Below are 16,503 nucleotides of genomic sequence, written 5' to 3' on the forward strand. Positions count from 1 at the left end.
AGTATATCATTCCTTCTCATTTACCTGCATATGCCCATTCTGTGCTTTAGACTTCGTTATAGATACCTTGGTCTATAGGTTCATCTCAGGAATCTTTACAACCAGGCCCTGTATTTGGATGGAAATCACGGATGGGGTGGATGGTCCTGCAGATGGAACATTCATCCACCCACAAGACCCAGCAGTGTCCCCTTGCTCTTCCCAGCCCGTCGTCATCATGAGCACTGACGCAGAGATGGCCATTTTTGGAGAAGCAGCTCCCTACCTCCGGAAGCCAGAGAAGGAGAGAATCGAAGCTCAGAATCGTCCCTTCGATTCTAAGAAAGCCTGCTTCGCAGTGGATGATAAGGAGATGTACGTGAAAGGCATGATCCAGAGTAGGGAGAATGACAAAGTCACCGTCAAGACCCTGGATGACCGGGTAATGTTGAGCTCCGATGTCATTGATAAGGGGAAGGGGTCCCTTGGCTGCCTGGAAGAACCACATGCTGGTCCATAGGAATCTGAGGATCAAATAAACTTACATGTACTGTTCTGGGGAGAGAGGTTAGGGGAAAGCTGCTATTATGTATACCTTCAGTCTTGCCTTTCTCACTCCAGAATTTTGGCTCTGTAGGATTTTGTGGTGTTTGCCTTGGAGGAAAGGAGAAATGCAGAACAGTTGGAACAGGGTGGATTACTTAAGGAGAAATTGCTGCTCATTGTAAGCTGGGGAAACCAAATGCAGTCTCTGAGCCGCACTGGTCTTACAGGGGAAGCTCAGGATGAGACTATCTCAATGTGGACAATCAGCATCCTTCCATCAGATCTCCTATTGGAGCGTGGGGGTCATTTTGCAAAATCTAAGCCAGTACTCTCAAGCACCTTACTTTCCCAAAAGTTGCCATCTTGCAGAGCATTGTGTATATGAAAGATCATCTCAATTCACAAGCTCATGCATAGGAGAAAAACCTGGCTTTTATGTATTTCTATTATTATAATGATTGAACTTGACCTTATTGCCAGCCCCTTTTCACTGGGCTCGGAAAAAAATGCCTTCTATCACTCTTGGAGTCTCACTGGCCCCCTCTTGAGAACAGTGTCACAACTTTGGAACTTTATACAGTATGACATTGAGGCTTCACTGACTCCCTGGAGGATCTATTAAGAAATGTGTCAAGGGGCACTCAAATAGTATAATTCCTTAGAGAGGTTGAGTCACCATCCAACAAAATAAACACTAGGAAATGGGCTCTCAAAAAGAGTGGGATCAAGAGGAGGGGGGTAGACAGATGAGGAGAGGAGGAGGAAGGGAAGAGTACAGTCATAAAACTCAATGCAGATCCTACAAAACAAGATGATCAAGGGAAGGGATAAGGTGAAGAGAGAGGGAAGAATAATGAGATGGGTGGCACTGAGCAAGATGCATTGTTCAATTTGTTCAGCTTCCTTTGTACAACTACTTAAAGATGTTTTTGGTGTTGATTTTGTGGCTTGAACTCAGGGCCCGGGTGCTACCTCTGAGCTCTTTTGCCCAAGGCTAAGCTCTCTACCACCTGAGCTATAACTCCACTTCCAGCTAATCTGGCGCTTAATTAGAGATAAGAGAGTCACAAACGTTACTGCTCAGGCTGGCTCCAACTTCGATCCTCAGATCTCAGTCTCCTGAGTAGCTAGGATTACAGGTGTGACCTACCAATGCCTGGCTCATTGAAGATACTATTTTAATGAAAAAAAAATGAGAAATAAGTGTCAATCCCTAAAGATTGAGAGTATGTAGATGTCTCCTTACCTCCCCTTGGCTACTCTGAAATCTAGAGCAGTGGGAGAGGAAGACCTCTCTTCTTGGAGAAATTTAGTCTGTACCAGCAAGTTTTAATCCTTTTACCTTTTTGGTAAAACCTTCAAAGCTTTTCTATGAACCTAGGTTTAGGGGAAGGAAAAACATAGAAAACTATACAGGCATATTCCCTTTTCTGTCTTCGTTTCTATATCTCCTAAACAAAGGAAGATGCTATTGCAGGCTAGAATGTGAGAAAAAGGTGGAAAAATTATAGTGGGGGATGGAGGGATTCAGTAATTGTCTCAAAATATTATCCTGTCATGAGGCAACTCCAAATGTTTTAACTATGAAAGCAAAGTTATAAAGAGTAATTGGAGCCTTGAAGAGACTGAGGAAAGAAACAATGGGTAATGCAAGAAAGGGGTGATTGAGCTGAGCTTTTATGTTGTCTAGACACAATTTCAATGAAGACATACTGGACAAAGGAATCCCCAACAGCAGGGGTATTGAAGTGGAAATGCAGCAAACACATTGGAGCAGTTCATTCCTATTTCACAATGTGTTATCATCCCCGTGTTCACAGCACATAGGGTAAACCAAGGCAATCTGCCTTGACATTGACTACCCTAAAACCCTTCTGGCCACCTGGAGGCCCAAGTGTTGTATACCTCTGCATACCTGTAGCCCTCTTCCAGTACACACAATGGCAGGCTGACTCAGGGAGGGTCTCAGGCAAAAACTGGTTTATACAGTTTTACAGAATTAGGTTCATCAAGGTCAGTTACTCTTGGATCATTGCTAGACTTGGAAATGCTCCATTAAGTTATAACAATGAGATACTTGCCACAGTAGCTCACAACTTCATTCCCTCCAATCAAAGGAGGTACACAGCACCCTCACCTACTTTTTCTCTCCATGCTTAGGTTCTCACTCTGAACAGTGACCAGGTATTCCCCATGAACCCTCCCAAGTTTGACAAGATCGAGGACATGGCCATGATGACTCACCTGCACGAGCCTGCTGTGCTGTACAACCTCAAAGAGCGCTATGCAGCCTGGATGATCTACGTGAGTGTGCTTTGATTTGCTCCTATTGCATTCATCTCTCTGAGTTAAAAACAAGATCCAAATATGGCATTTAGTCTGATTTCCCCACAGACCTACTCTGGCCTCTTCTGTGTCACCGTCAACCCCTACAAGTGGCTGCCGGTGTACAACCCCGAGGTGGTGGCTGCCTACAGAGGCAAAAAGCGTCAGGAGGCCCCGCCCCACATCTTCTCCATCTCTGACAACGCCTATCAGTTCATGCTGACGGGTGAGTGGTCTCTGATTCTTATTTGAAGTGAATAGGCTCTGGTCATCTAAATATTACAGTGATCAGCATGATATGAAAAACGTACCGAATTTGGAGATGAAAAAGTCAAAAGCACAATGTCTTTCATGACCAGTCAGGGTGTGTGGCAGGCCATTCAGGGTCATAGCTGGAGCCATACTAAACTTATAGCTACTTAAGAGGAGATTGTGGCATGCCCTCCCCCTGCTCCCTAGGCACTCACTGTGTAGGATATCTAGAAAAGAAACTGCATTAGTAACTACTGAGGAAAAGATGTCATTGAAGTTGGTTCTTGCTGGGGACTGTGAAGGTGAATCTGTTTGAGGCCTTTCACTAGGCTTTGGTGGTTTGCCTGCAATCTTTGGTGCTCCTTAGCTCTCTTCATCTCATATAATGTTCTGTCTTTCTGTCTGTCTTTAAATGCTCTTATATTATGAAGACTACAGGCATATCTAATCAGGGGATCATTCTGCTCCAGGGTGGCCTCCTTTGGACTAATTACATCTGCATCCTATTTCCATCTCATTTTCAAATAAGGTCATATCTTGAAATAGGAGGGGTTGGGACTTCAATATATAAAGTATAGAGAGATACAATTCAGTCCATACATTCTATAAATGTAAAACAAGTATTACTTTCCAGAAGTAGAAAAGAAAGTTATTGAAGAGCTATAGCTTGGTGATAGAGTGCTTGCCTGGCATTTGCAAGGTCCTGATTTCATTCCTAGCATCATGCTCCTCCCTCCCACAAATACAGTGATGTAAATTTTGCAAAACGATGGTCTCTCACCAGCTCTGAGTTTGAGACTTGCTTTGTTTGTTTAGAAGAGAAATGAGAACATATTAGAAGGTAACTGAAGATCTACAACATGAATAACTTACCTTATTCACCTCCAAGGAGGCCTGTGATACAGTTCCCCCATTTAGGAAATCTGCATGAATTCTCTCCAAGAAGATTAAACGTGCCCATATCTCACCCTTAATTTGTGCCAAAGTCAAAACCATGGTCTGTGATAGCTAACTTTTCCCCAGTGCCACCCTGTTTTTGTAATCCTGTCTGGTTTGTTCATTTGTTCTGTTTCTAGATCGAGACAACCAGTCCATCCTCATCACGTGAGTAATATTTGCACCATGATGACTTACAAGCTAATACTGCTCCTTCACTTTTCCTTATACCATTTACATTTTGTCCTGGTTACTGGGGCTTGAATTCAGAGCCTCATCCATTTGTATGCTTGCTCACGGTCAGTGCTCTACTACTTGGACCACTTCTCCAGCCTGGCTTTTTTCTGGTTAATTGAAGATGAAGTATCTTAGATCTTTTTTCTGCTTGGAATTGCTTGGAACCATGATCTTCCAGGTCTCTGCCTCCTGTGTAGCTAGGATTACAAGCATGAGACACCAGCACTCTGTGACCTTATCCATCCCATTTACTTATAAATCCACAGTGGAGAATCTGGTGCTGGGAAGACTGTGAACACCAAACGTGTCATCCAGTACTTTGCAACAATTGCAGTCACTGGGGATAAAAAGAAAGAGCAGCAGCCTGGAAAAATGCAGGTAAGCAGTGGTGTGCCCTCAGATTTGTCAGAAAACATATACCCGAAATACTGGGTGAGCACCAAGAATTTGCAGGGTATATGCTCAGCAGAGATGGGTAAATGGGTCATACTTCTTGTCTTCCCTGTATTCTTATATAGAACAACTGCTTGACTTTTTTTAAAAAAGTCCTGGATTTTTTCTCCACATCAGACAATTCTCTAATTCTCTGCAGATACCACTCAGGATCCTGCAATTCAACTGGATTCAATTGTAACACTAATTAGCTAGAGATAGCATGAGATCCAACAGCATAAGGGTACAGTCACACATGATTACCCTCACTTCGGATGACAGTCATGTGCCCCAGTTTGTTCTATCTATCTTTCTGACTAAATTGAAAGTTCTTACAACCCTGCCCCCCCCACCTCAGGCTCAATTATTTGCTAGAATAGTTCACAACATTTAGAGAAATATGACTTATATTCACTGGATATAAACTCAAGCACAGTCATAGAGAAGAGATATAGGATAATGTATGAGAGAAAGGTATAGAACTTCCATGCCTTTTCTGGGCATGCTACCTCCCAATATCTCCATGGTGCATCAGTCTAAAAGCTCTCCAAACCCTTTGCTTAAAGATTCTTATGGAGAGCTCATTTGGTTGGCATAACTGACTGAATCATTGGCCACTGACGATCAGCTCTGCCTTCAGCTTATCTCTTCTGACATCTCAAATTCTCTAATCACTTGATTGGCTCCCGCTGCCACCAGCCACCAGCCCACCACCATTCTGCAGCCCCTAGCTGCCATTCAGTTATTAGAATTAGGAAAGACACTTTTCACTTCAGAGATCCTAAGAGGTTTAGAACATTTATGCTTGGAAACTGGATGAAAACCCAAATGCACATTTCTTACTCTATCACAAGAACTCAGTGGAATAAGTCAGGAGTTGGTCCTACCCATGTCCACTTGGGGTCTAACCTTACTTCTATCAGCAGTAATTCAGGGATCCTCACCAATTCCACATCCTCCTCTGGAGAAGAAATGGTACCATCAGGGGTTTCCACACTGTAGTACACATCAGAATCAGCCAAAGAGCTGTTAACAAGGAATTGTGGGATCCCACCCCAAAACTTCTAGTTGAATAGGAGTTGGGCAGGACTTCTTAGTCTTCATTTCTAACATATTCCTAGGAAAAGTTCACACTGCTGATCCAGGGACCAGACTTTGAGAACAGGTTTCAAACTGCTTTAAAACGTCCAGGCAAAGTAATCATGAGAGTCAGAACAAAAACCCTACTGGCTGTGGCAGACTTCTGGGCATTCATTCTCATGAAAATATTGCTACTTGAACATTTTTGCAAGCCCTTGGTTTCTGCTGTGTGCTCTCTTGGGTTAATTATATTGCTAACGTTCTTCTACCTTCTGAACACCAATGTCTATGATCTTAGGTGGATCATGACACATTGTAATCAAGAGGTTACAATTTTCTTGAACACCCTGTTCAAGAAAATCTATGATATATAATGAAATGGGACCAGAAATGAAAGGTAGTATGCATGTCAAAATGATGGAGACAGAGAGTGTTCCAGTCTACATTTAACATGACTAGATGTTATTTTAGTGTTGTCCTACCTAATAAGAACTTCCCTAGGGGAGGATCTAAGACTCTTCCAGTATGGGGACTGTGTGTTCCTCTGTAAGTGTGCCCTGGCCACCAGGTGGTGCTGACCAGACACACTCCTGGACCCTGCTCAAAGCACCCACACTACCTTCTAGTTGCCAATAGTCTACTTCAGAAGTAAGTCCAAAGTGTCCTCTCTCTCTCTCTCTCTCTCTCTCTCTTTCTCTCTCTCTCTCTCTCTCTCTCTCTCTCTCTCTCTCTCTCTCTCTCTCTCTCTCTCTCTCTCTCTCTCTCTCTCTCTCTCTCTCTCTCTCTTTCTCTCTCTCTTCATCCTTAGGGAACCTTGGAGGACCAAATAATTCAGGCCAACCCTCTATTGGAGGCCTTTGGAAATGCCAAGACTGTGAGGAATGACAACTCCTCCAGATTTGTAAGACCCAGAACAATTTCAGTTATTTTCTCCCCTGCAACCACACCAACCTCTAAATGCTAGCTTTAGAAAAAATTCCACAGAAACTCAAGTATGGTGGATCTCATTCTACCCTCAAGAAATTCAGATCAGGGGCTGGGAAGGTGGCTCAGTGGTAGAGCGCTTGCCTTGCATGCCTGAGGCCCTGGGTTCGATTCCTCAGCACCACATAAGCAAAAAGAAAAAAGCCGGAAGTGGCACTGTGGCTCAAGTGGTAGAGCGCTAGCCTTGAACTGAAGAGCTGAGGGACAGCGCCCAGGCCTAGAGTTCAGGCCCCACAACCAGACCCAAAAATAAATAAATAAATAAATTCAGATCAATCTGCTAAAATAGAATAACTTAGTACACCTTGAAGAAAGTGTTGTCTTATTAATTACAGGAATAATACATGTGTATAGGAATATATGTATGTGTAGCTTTTCCGAGCTGTAGGAAAAAGACCAGGTCCTCTGGATAAAATTACCTGAGCATTGGGTAATCCAGCCTTTGAGGACTCTGAGTGCCAGGCAAATAGAAAGCAAGAAAGTGCTCCTACTTCTGGCTTCACATTTCCCAGGATTGTGTTCCTCACCTCTCAGTGGTAGCACTTATTAGAGGCCAGCAACAAATCATATAAATCAAATGTCTGTGGTGTTTTCCCACCTGCACTGGATAGGGGAAGTTCATCCGGATTCACTTTGGAGCCACAGGGAAGCTGGCATCAGCAGACATTGAAACCTGTGAGTCAAAATGCTGTACAAATAATCTTGGCAGTTAGTCAAAGGCATCTCTCAGCAATCTGAAATGACATGATGTGTTGTTACCTTAGATCTGCTGGAGAAATCCAGAGTGACATTTCAGCTCTCCAGTGAGAGAAGCTATCACATTTTTTACCAAATCATGTCAAACAAGAAACCAGAACTAATTGGTAAGTTCTCAGGATGTGTTTGTTTAGCTTCCAAACAAGCAACCTTGGAACAATGACCCAAAGTAAGTCACATATGGATGTTAAAGGGATTGTCTCCTTCAGATCTGCTTCTGATTTCAACCAACCCATTTGACTTCCCCTTCGTGAGCCAAGGAGAGGTCACTGTGGCCAGCATTGATGACAGCGAGGAACTGCTGGCAACAGACGTAAGTATATTTATTTGTTTGTAGAGAATTAAGATGTTTATTAAGCAAAAGGCATCTTTGAAAACTCAAGGGATAATAGGGATACAGAGCAAATGAGGGAGAGGGTGACAGTGTTCAAAAAGAAATGTACTCAATCCTGACTTATGTAACTGTAACCCCTCTGTATATCACCTTTACAATATTTTTTTTAATCAAAGGACACTAAATGATTAGACTCGAGATCTCAGAGAGACCAAGAACTCAGAGAATAGCTATAGACTACTCCCAGGAACCTTTCAGCTCTAGTCCAGGGCATTTTAGTTCTAATAAAATAGTCAATTTATGATATTTGTAATATAACATTTGTTGGAAGTTTTCAAGTTCCAAAACCATCTACAACTCAAAAAAAGTTGGAAAAAATACAAAAAAGCACAAAGTAAGAAAAGAAAATCTCACTCTGCAATGGCATTTTCCCTCCTCTCTGTTATCTCAATCCCTCAGTCCCTTTCCTCTTCAGTACTGTGGTTTGTATCTTTGGGGAGCATCTGCAAGATTAATAATCATAACCGTAATAACTAAATGTGGTTGGCACTGATATGGCACTGGGACAAGTGGCTCTATCTGCCTTATATCATTTAAGTCTTAAAAAATACTTTTGGCTAGTAGCATGGCTCACATGGTAGAGCACTTGCCTAGCAAGCACAAAGCCCTGAATTCAACCTTAGTACTGCCAAAAATCACTTTTTGACATAGGTAGCACTATTAGCCCATTTCAACAATGTGAAAACTGGGTCTTAGAAGAAGATACATAATTTTCCTGAAGACACAACGTCCATAGAAGACTAAGTGTTCACATGCAATATGAAAACTTAGAACTAGAATTCATTCCCTCCTCTGCTTGCTCCACCTTCACAGAAGTGCAAGAGCTATGGAAAGAGGTCTTACCCTTTATCCTAGGGACACTGCCCAAGTGCTTACCTTCTTAACCTTTATTTTGTGACATTTCCAGGTGGTATTATTTGTTTTAGGAAAATAGAAAATTTTCATGACTAAAGAAAGAAAACTACAGTCTAGCTGTTATGTAGTTTTAACAAGGCTTCCTTAGTCATTACTAACTTATCAGAACCATAAAGGGTCAGCCTCCAGGCCCAGAGAAGGGACCTCTGAAGTGCAGTCACAGATTTCATGGCATCTGTAGGGAATTTGTTCTGGGATATCCTTTGGATACCAAAAATCACAGATGCTCAAGTATTTCACATACACTGACACTCTATTTTCATATAATTACACATTCTTCTGTAGACTGCAAATCATCTCTAATACATTATCTAATACAATGGAAATACTATGTCAATAGATGTGAGACTACATTGTTTTGACAATAATGACAAGATAAAAGCCTGCATAAGTTTAGTACAAATGCATTTTTTACTCCTTTCTTTTAATTTATAGATGGTTGAACCCACAGATGAAGAATCTAGGGGTACTGAAGGCCAACTATAATTCTAAAAGTCACCAACGTGTCTCCCATGCACCCCATAGCTCTCTTACTGCCAGGGGCTCCATTCCCCTCCCACTCCTGGTATTTCTCCTTAATGTTCTGAGTTCATGACCTAGGAGGAAAAAACTTCTTGGGATTATATTTTCCATGAGGATCCTTAAGTAGTAATGCTTTCTTTGTTTCTTTTCACTTACCGAAAGATGATAAGATAGATAGATAGATAGATAGATAGATAGATAGATAGATAGATAGATAGATAGATAGATAGACAGACAGACATTCCTCAAATAAGATATAGATTAAAAGGATGGCCATCATGGCCCCATAATCTCTTCTTTTCTGTTAGCTTCTGATATGGTTACTTTTTCATGTCATCCCAAGAGTGTCTCACTCTTTGATATTATCCTATTGACCTACTTGGTCTACTGGTCCACCAGACATGTTTCAGCCCCTCTGGTAGACATTTGGGTAGGCTCATGCTGCAACCCCTATTACATATTCTGTGTGTGTGTGTGTGTGTGTGTGTGTGTGTGTGTGTGTGTGTGTGTGTGTGTGTGTGTGTGTGTGTGTGTGTGTGTGTGTGTGTGTGTGTGTGTGTGTGTGTGTACCCCAGAGTAGGATTTTTCCAGTTGAAAGCTTTCTGATAGAAGATGGGTAAAGAGGCTATGACACTAAGCCAATAACTATTATAGGCTCTAACTCAGCAGTGATCCAGCCTAGCTCTCATCATTGCTTTATCTTAACTTTTAGCTCTTGAAAAATCTACCTAACAACAAGTTTTTCATGTAAATCTGATAGCATAGAACCAGTGCATTACCAGGAAAATTTGGAGTTCCTGAAAAAAGGAGGGATCTGCAAAGTCTACCCCTTTCTCATGTGGAGAATGAAAGTATTACTTTTTGATGGTCTCCACTTCCAGACCTAACATTCTGTAATGAATTTGCTTGTTTCTGAACAACATGGGAATTTCTAGATTACAATGACAAACACTCAGCTTTCAAACATTATTTCTCCATCACTCTATACATATTTGTTCTCTCAAGATCACACTGGTGGGGCTGGGAAGGTGGCTCAGTGGTAGAGTGCTTGCCTTGCATGCATGAGGCCCTGGGTTTGATTCCTCAGCACCACATAAGCAAAAAGAAAAAAGCCAGAAGTGGCGCTGTGGCTCAAGTGGTAGAGTGCTAGCCTTGAGCTGAAGAGCTGAGGGACAGCGCCCAGGCCCAGAGTTCAGGCCCCATGATTGGACCCCCCCCCAAAGAAGAACAAAAAAGATCACACTGGCTCTGAATAGCCTTACTCAGACAACAACTTATATATAGGAAAAGGATTGTGCTGATTTCTTACCTGATGGAATAAAATAGGAAGTCACACTTTCTTCCCATAATGTTTGGCCACCAAAGCAAGCATGTTTTTTAAATGATTTTTGATCTTTAATTTACTGCCACCCACTTACTTGGGTAAACATTTTGTCATGTGCTATATAAAAATGAAGTAAGAACTCTGCTAAGAGAAAGCTGCATACAGGCCCCTGACTCCTACTGAAACAACTGTCCTTGTTTTTCTCCCAGAATGCCATTGACATCTTGGGCTTCAGTTCAGAAGAGAAAGTTGGGATCTACAAGCTGACAGGCGCAGTGATGCATTATGGGAACATGAAGTTCAAGCAGAAGCAGCGAGAAGAGCAGGCAGAGCCTGACGGCACTGAAGGTAATCACCTCCAAGAAGAGGGCTGGTCTGACTCTCCACCAGTGTTCATGTATAGTGTAGGCCACATGAGCTAAGTGACATTCAGCTTAAGACCTACTCTTCTAATGGCATAAACTGCCTTTGAGTTGTCTGAGTCGCACTGAATGTGAACCAGGTAAATCAATTCACTTGGTCAAGGACTCTACCCTGGTGAATCTCCATTCACTCTCACATCAAAGTTTGCCCCCTCTTTAAGGCAAACTCTGGTAGATGAACTCCTGTCTTGCACATCATCGCTCATTGAAAAATACTGTCCTCATCATTTAAACCCAAAGACTGGTAAAGTAGGAGTCAGATTTTCTTCCTTCTTTCACCCCTACCCTGACATCTGTGAACTTGAATCTCATTCAAGAACTGGGAAAAAATACAACTCTTCTTCTCTCATCTGGCTGGTACTATGATCACCCCCTCTCTGCCTTATTCCCAAATAATCTGGTAATAGATCTGCAGGAGGGAGGAAGAATTAAGCAGTGTTACTCATTGGATTTATCATCTTTTATAAAACACCCTACAAATTCCTTGAGTAAACAGCTGACAACATGGGTCTCTAATACCTCTCTACCTTTTGATTATATCCCCACAGTGTGTTTTAAATTCTCGGGTAATTAAAAAGAACTGTAGCCATAGGTTACAAGTTGGGAAAATCTACATTCATTTTTTCTTGTACCATAGGTCTCATGATTTGGTTAGCCATACCTGAGATCATCTTCCTCTTCAAATACCAAAAGCTTTTCATGCTAACATCCCATATATAAAAAGGTGGAGGTGCCAAGTTTAGTGGAATACTTTTACAAACCTAGCAACTCAGAACGCTAAGGCAGAAGGGATCATGAGTTCAAGGCTACACAGCAAGCCCTTGTCTCAAATAAGTAAATAAAATAAAATGGAGTCAAATTCGCATATAATCTATACACATCCTCTAGTATACTTTAAGTTGTCTCTAGGTCTCTTATAATACCTAATGCGATGTAAATGCCATATAAATAAATAATCGCTATACTATATTATTTAGACACTAACAACAAGAAAAAGAAGTCTGTATGCATTTAGTATAGATGCAATATTTTTCCATTCATGATTGGTAGAATCTACAGATTCTGTGAGAGGAAGCAATGGATAACCAGGGTTAACTGTACTCCATAAGCTATATGAAATTGCCGGTGTTCCTCTGCTTTTGACACCTCCAAACACTTGAAAGCAAGATGTAGGCTTTATATTTTCTTTCACTGATTAGCATAGAACTTGGCATAAATTTGCATAAATTTGCCTGATATAGGTTGTTAACTGTCCAATTGTGCCTCCTTTACTTATTTACCTTTGTAGGCATTATTAGATTTTAATATCATTACATAATTAATATCCTTTATGAAGCTGAAAAAGCAGTAAGTCAAGAGCAATCAAAAAGCTTGTCATGGGGGCTGGGAAGGTGGCTCAGTGGTAGAGCACTTGCCTTGCATGCATGAGGCCCTGACTTTGATTCCTCAGCACCACATAAGCAGAAAAAGCTGGAAGTGGCACTATGGCTCAAATGGTAGAGCGCTAGCCTTGAGCTGAAGAGCTGAGGCATAGCACCCAGGCCCAGAGTTCAGGCCCCACAACCAAAAAAAAAAAAAAAAAAAAAAAAAAAAAGCTTGTCATGGGTAAAATTCACCTCTAGAAAGGGGAAGTGGAAGTTTTTTGAGATCCACAGGCCTGGAGAAATTCAATGGGTGGGTAGTTTGCAGGAAAAGTCTAGGCCTGGTGCCTGTCACATCATCTCGCCTCTTTCTCCAGTGGCTGACAAGGCGGGATACCTGATGGGACTGAATTCTGCAGAAATGCTGAAAGGCTTGTGCTGCCCAAGGGTGAAGGTTGGAAATGAATACGTCACAAAAGGGCAAAATGTCCAGCAGGTAATAGAGATGCTCTGAATCCAGTGGGGTAAGGTTTTTTTGCCATCTGTTAACCATCTTTTCAATGTTCTTCCTTTTGTAGCACTCTGAAATACATGTGAAGCTATGCCTTGGGATTCATGGGGAGCTTATTCTCCGGGGAAGCCAAAATATGCAAATTAAATAGTGCCCCCTAGGTGCCATGAGGGCCTAGGACCAGCTTTGCTGGAGCATTATGGGCTATCCTCTATTTCCTGTTAGACCTTAGCTAGATAAGCTTTCTTTACTTTTCCTGCACACAACCCCCTCAGACATTTCAAGTATATTTTTTGTATTTTTATTCTCCTCCTGCAATTCCAGTGTCTTGATTCTAGTTCCAGATTCTCAGGAGAGACACTTAATTACCTGATGTGGGTCAATGATCCTCCAATTTTGATGAAGTGTACCCAGGGCTATGGAGTCCCATAGTATCATCATGGTTCTTAGGAAATTGTCTTCAGCAGTGGATTCGTTCTCACAGAAAGGAAAGGCCACAAGTTAGGAAAATTGTCTCAAGAAATATTTACTATATAATGCTTCACTATGTGAAACTGACAGCATCAACAGCTAATCATCTACATGACATCAAATCCATGTGTTTCCATTGCATGTGCAATGCTTTGAGTATTAAATGGTTGCTCCCTCTTCAAGGTGACCAACTCAGTGGGTGCCCTGGCCAAGGCCGTCTACGAGAAGATGTTCCTGTGGATGGTCACCCGCATCAACCAGCAGCTGGACACCAAGCAACCCAGGCAGTACTTCATTGGGGTCTTGGACATCGCTGGCTTTGAGATCTTTGATGTGAGTTCGTTGAAGCAAGTGGTGGGCGTACTTTGTGTTTGCCTTGGCTAGATTTCCAGGGAACTTTTTTCCCAAACTTTCTCAAATGGCTTGGTATTTAAAATAACCCAGTTCAACAGTCTGGAGCAGCTGTGTATCAATTTCACCAACGAGAAACTGCAACAGTTTTTCAACCACCACATGTTCGTGCTGGAGCAAGAAGAGTACAAGAAGGAAGGCATCGACTGGGAGTTCATTGACTTTGGGATGGACCTGGCTGCCTGCATCGAGCTCATCGAGAAGGTAGGAAATTTCAGGTGTTCCTGGGTTGGAACGCTCACCTTTTTCCTCTCTTCTGCTAATCCATTGCTGTCCCTAATCTCCTTCCCCAAGGCCGTGAGCCTTCAGAGCCCTGAATCTCCTCCTACAGAGGGGAAGCATGTGGAAAGCACCCAGATGTCTGTTCTCGCAGCTAAAGAGATCCATGGAAGGTCAAATTCTAAGGCTCAGCTATCCTTAATATGTGAGCAAGCTGGGCACTGGTATTCATGCCTGTAATCCTAGCTACTCAAAAAGCTGAGATCTGAGGATTGCAGTTCAAAGCCAGCCCAGGCAGGAATGTCCGAGAGACTTTTCTCTCCAATTAACCAGCAAAAATCTGAAAGTAGAGCTGTGGCTCAAATAGTTGTGTGCTAGCCTTAAGCAGAAAAGCTTAACTCAGCACCCTGAGTTCAAGCCCTAGTACATACACACACACACACACACACACACACACACACACACACACACACACACACACACACACACACACAGAATGTGAGTGAAAACTCAGCAAGAACCATGACATTTCTTATCTATTTAACTTTCCCAGTCCCAAGGAGGAGGGACTAGAGATAGGGGGGTTCTTGGTAGGACATTATCATGAAAACAGCATTAACATTTTAGGCACTAATCCATGTCTTCCCAAACTAGCAATAGAAAGTCCTGATGTTGTTTAACCTATGACTCAAATGAATTCATAGTTCTCTATGTAACTTCATGTTTGAAATATAGTTACAAGTGCTACATGTATATGTGTATAGTGTGTATAAATTCCACCCATGTTCTTTTGTCCAACAAGTATTAAGCACATTCCCTTTTTCCACCACTGTATAGGTGTTGCACCAAACACACTAGGAGCCTTGCCTTCACCATGCTCACATTCTAGTGCTCTTAGCACTACAGTGATGTCACCATAGAAAGTGTCATTGGCTTCTCTGCCAGGGAGCCATTGTAATGCACTGTGATTTGTTAACATCCAGTCTCTGTTGCCTGCCTTCCAGCCAATGGGCATCTTCTCCATCCTGGAAGAAGAGTGCATGTTTCCCAAGGCAACAGATACCTCTTTCAAGAACAAGCTCTATGACCAGCACCTGGGCAAATCTAACAACTTCCAGAAGCCCAAGCCTGCCAAAGGCAAGGCTGAGGCCCACTTCTCGCTGGTGCACTATGCGGGCACTGTAGACTACAACATTGCCGGCTGGCTGGACAAGAACAAGGACCCCCTGAATGAGACGGTGGTGGGGCTCTACCAGAAGTCTTCACTGAAGCTGCTTTCCTTCCTTTTCTCCAACTATGCTGGTGCAGAAACAGGTGAAATTCCATTCTTTCCCCTCCATTGTGGACAGTTCGATATAAGTACCCATATCCTAAAGCTACTCATTGAGCCAGGAATCAACCATGAGCTTCAGATTAAGCTGGATTTTTTAGTCTGCCTTTCCTCTCCATTTTCCTTCCTTCTACTCTCATTTCTCCTCTTCCTTAAAAATTCTGTGGAGTAAATGACTCTCACTGGACAAAGAAGACAATGTCATATTGTTAGGTTTTTTTCAAAAGTTAAGATATAATTCATATACAATAAAAGGGATACTTTAAAATATTCAGTGATGTTAGTCAGGAACTAGTGGCTCATACTTGTAATCCTAGCTCCGCAGGAGGATGAGATCTAGAATTTTTATTCAAACCCAAACCAAGAGGTAAAGTTTGTGAGACTCTTATTTCCAGTTAACCAGCAAATAACCGGGAGTGGAGTTGTGATTCGAATGATAGAGCATTAGCCTGGAGCACATAAAGCCAAGCAAGAGCACAAGGCCCTGAGTTCAAGCCCCAGGACTAGTATTCAAAAAATAAAAAGAAATTCAATGATGTTTCCTATATTCACAATAATAGGCAGTCAGCACCTTTATCTACGTAAAGGACTTCTGTAATATCCCTGTAATCAATGAGTAGTCTCTCCCCAGTCTTTGACAACTGCTACTCTACTCTCTGGCTCTTCTGAATTTCCCTAATCTAGAAATTCCATGCAAATTGAATGAAGTATTATGTGGGCCTCTGTGTTTGGATCTTTTCACTCACAATGATGGTTTCAAGGTCTGTCCGCATTGCAACATGTCTCAGTGCTTCATTCTATAGGCAAATAATATTGGATTGTATGACCAGACCAATATGGTCTCCTCGTTTAGCAGTTGACAGACACTCAGATTGTCTCTGCTTTCTGGCTAATGTGGACAGGCCTTTGTGTCCATGTGTCCATGTGGGTCTTGGTTGTCTATTCTCTTGGTATGCGCCTAGGAATGGAACTGCTGTGTCAAGTGATAACTATGGTTAACTTTTGAGGAATAAAACTCTCTTTCCAAAGTAGTTGCGTGGCTAATGTCACTTTTTAAGTTCATTAGCATATGTAAACTTTAGATGATCACCAAAAA

The 16,503-nt window shown here is 42.1% G+C and overlaps 1 protein-coding gene across 1 annotated transcript in view; it reads left to right on the forward strand.

The window, feature by feature from the left end:
- Positions 1 to 217: 217 nt before the first annotated feature.
- Positions 218 to 16,503, forward strand: part of Myh13 (myosin heavy chain 13) — a 53,126-nt gene continuing 36,840 nt past the window's right edge. The window contains exons 1-14 of the mRNA XM_070026720.1: positions 218 to 421; positions 2,686 to 2,829; positions 2,920 to 3,076; positions 4,179 to 4,206; positions 4,542 to 4,653; positions 6,596 to 6,688; positions 7,383 to 7,446; positions 7,536 to 7,634; positions 7,737 to 7,840; positions 10,892 to 11,030; positions 12,843 to 12,961; positions 13,631 to 13,780; positions 13,892 to 14,062; positions 15,082 to 15,391. Coding sequence (XP_069882821.1) covers positions 218 to 421; positions 2,686 to 2,829; positions 2,920 to 3,076; positions 4,179 to 4,206; positions 4,542 to 4,653; positions 6,596 to 6,688; positions 7,383 to 7,446; positions 7,536 to 7,634; positions 7,737 to 7,840; positions 10,892 to 11,030; positions 12,843 to 12,961; positions 13,631 to 13,780; positions 13,892 to 14,062; positions 15,082 to 15,391 — 1,894 coding nt within the window. The remainder of the gene's footprint in view (positions 422 to 2,685; positions 2,830 to 2,919; positions 3,077 to 4,178; positions 4,207 to 4,541; positions 4,654 to 6,595; positions 6,689 to 7,382; positions 7,447 to 7,535; positions 7,635 to 7,736; positions 7,841 to 10,891; positions 11,031 to 12,842; positions 12,962 to 13,630; positions 13,781 to 13,891; positions 14,063 to 15,081; positions 15,392 to 16,503) is intronic.

Source organism: Dipodomys merriami, unplaced genomic scaffold (assembly GCF_024711535.1).
Source record: "Dipodomys merriami isolate MVZ:Mamm:240054 unplaced genomic scaffold, mDipMer1.0.p SCAF_19, whole genome shotgun sequence".
Taxonomy (NCBI): domain Eukaryota; kingdom Metazoa; phylum Chordata; class Mammalia; order Rodentia; family Heteromyidae; genus Dipodomys; species Dipodomys merriami.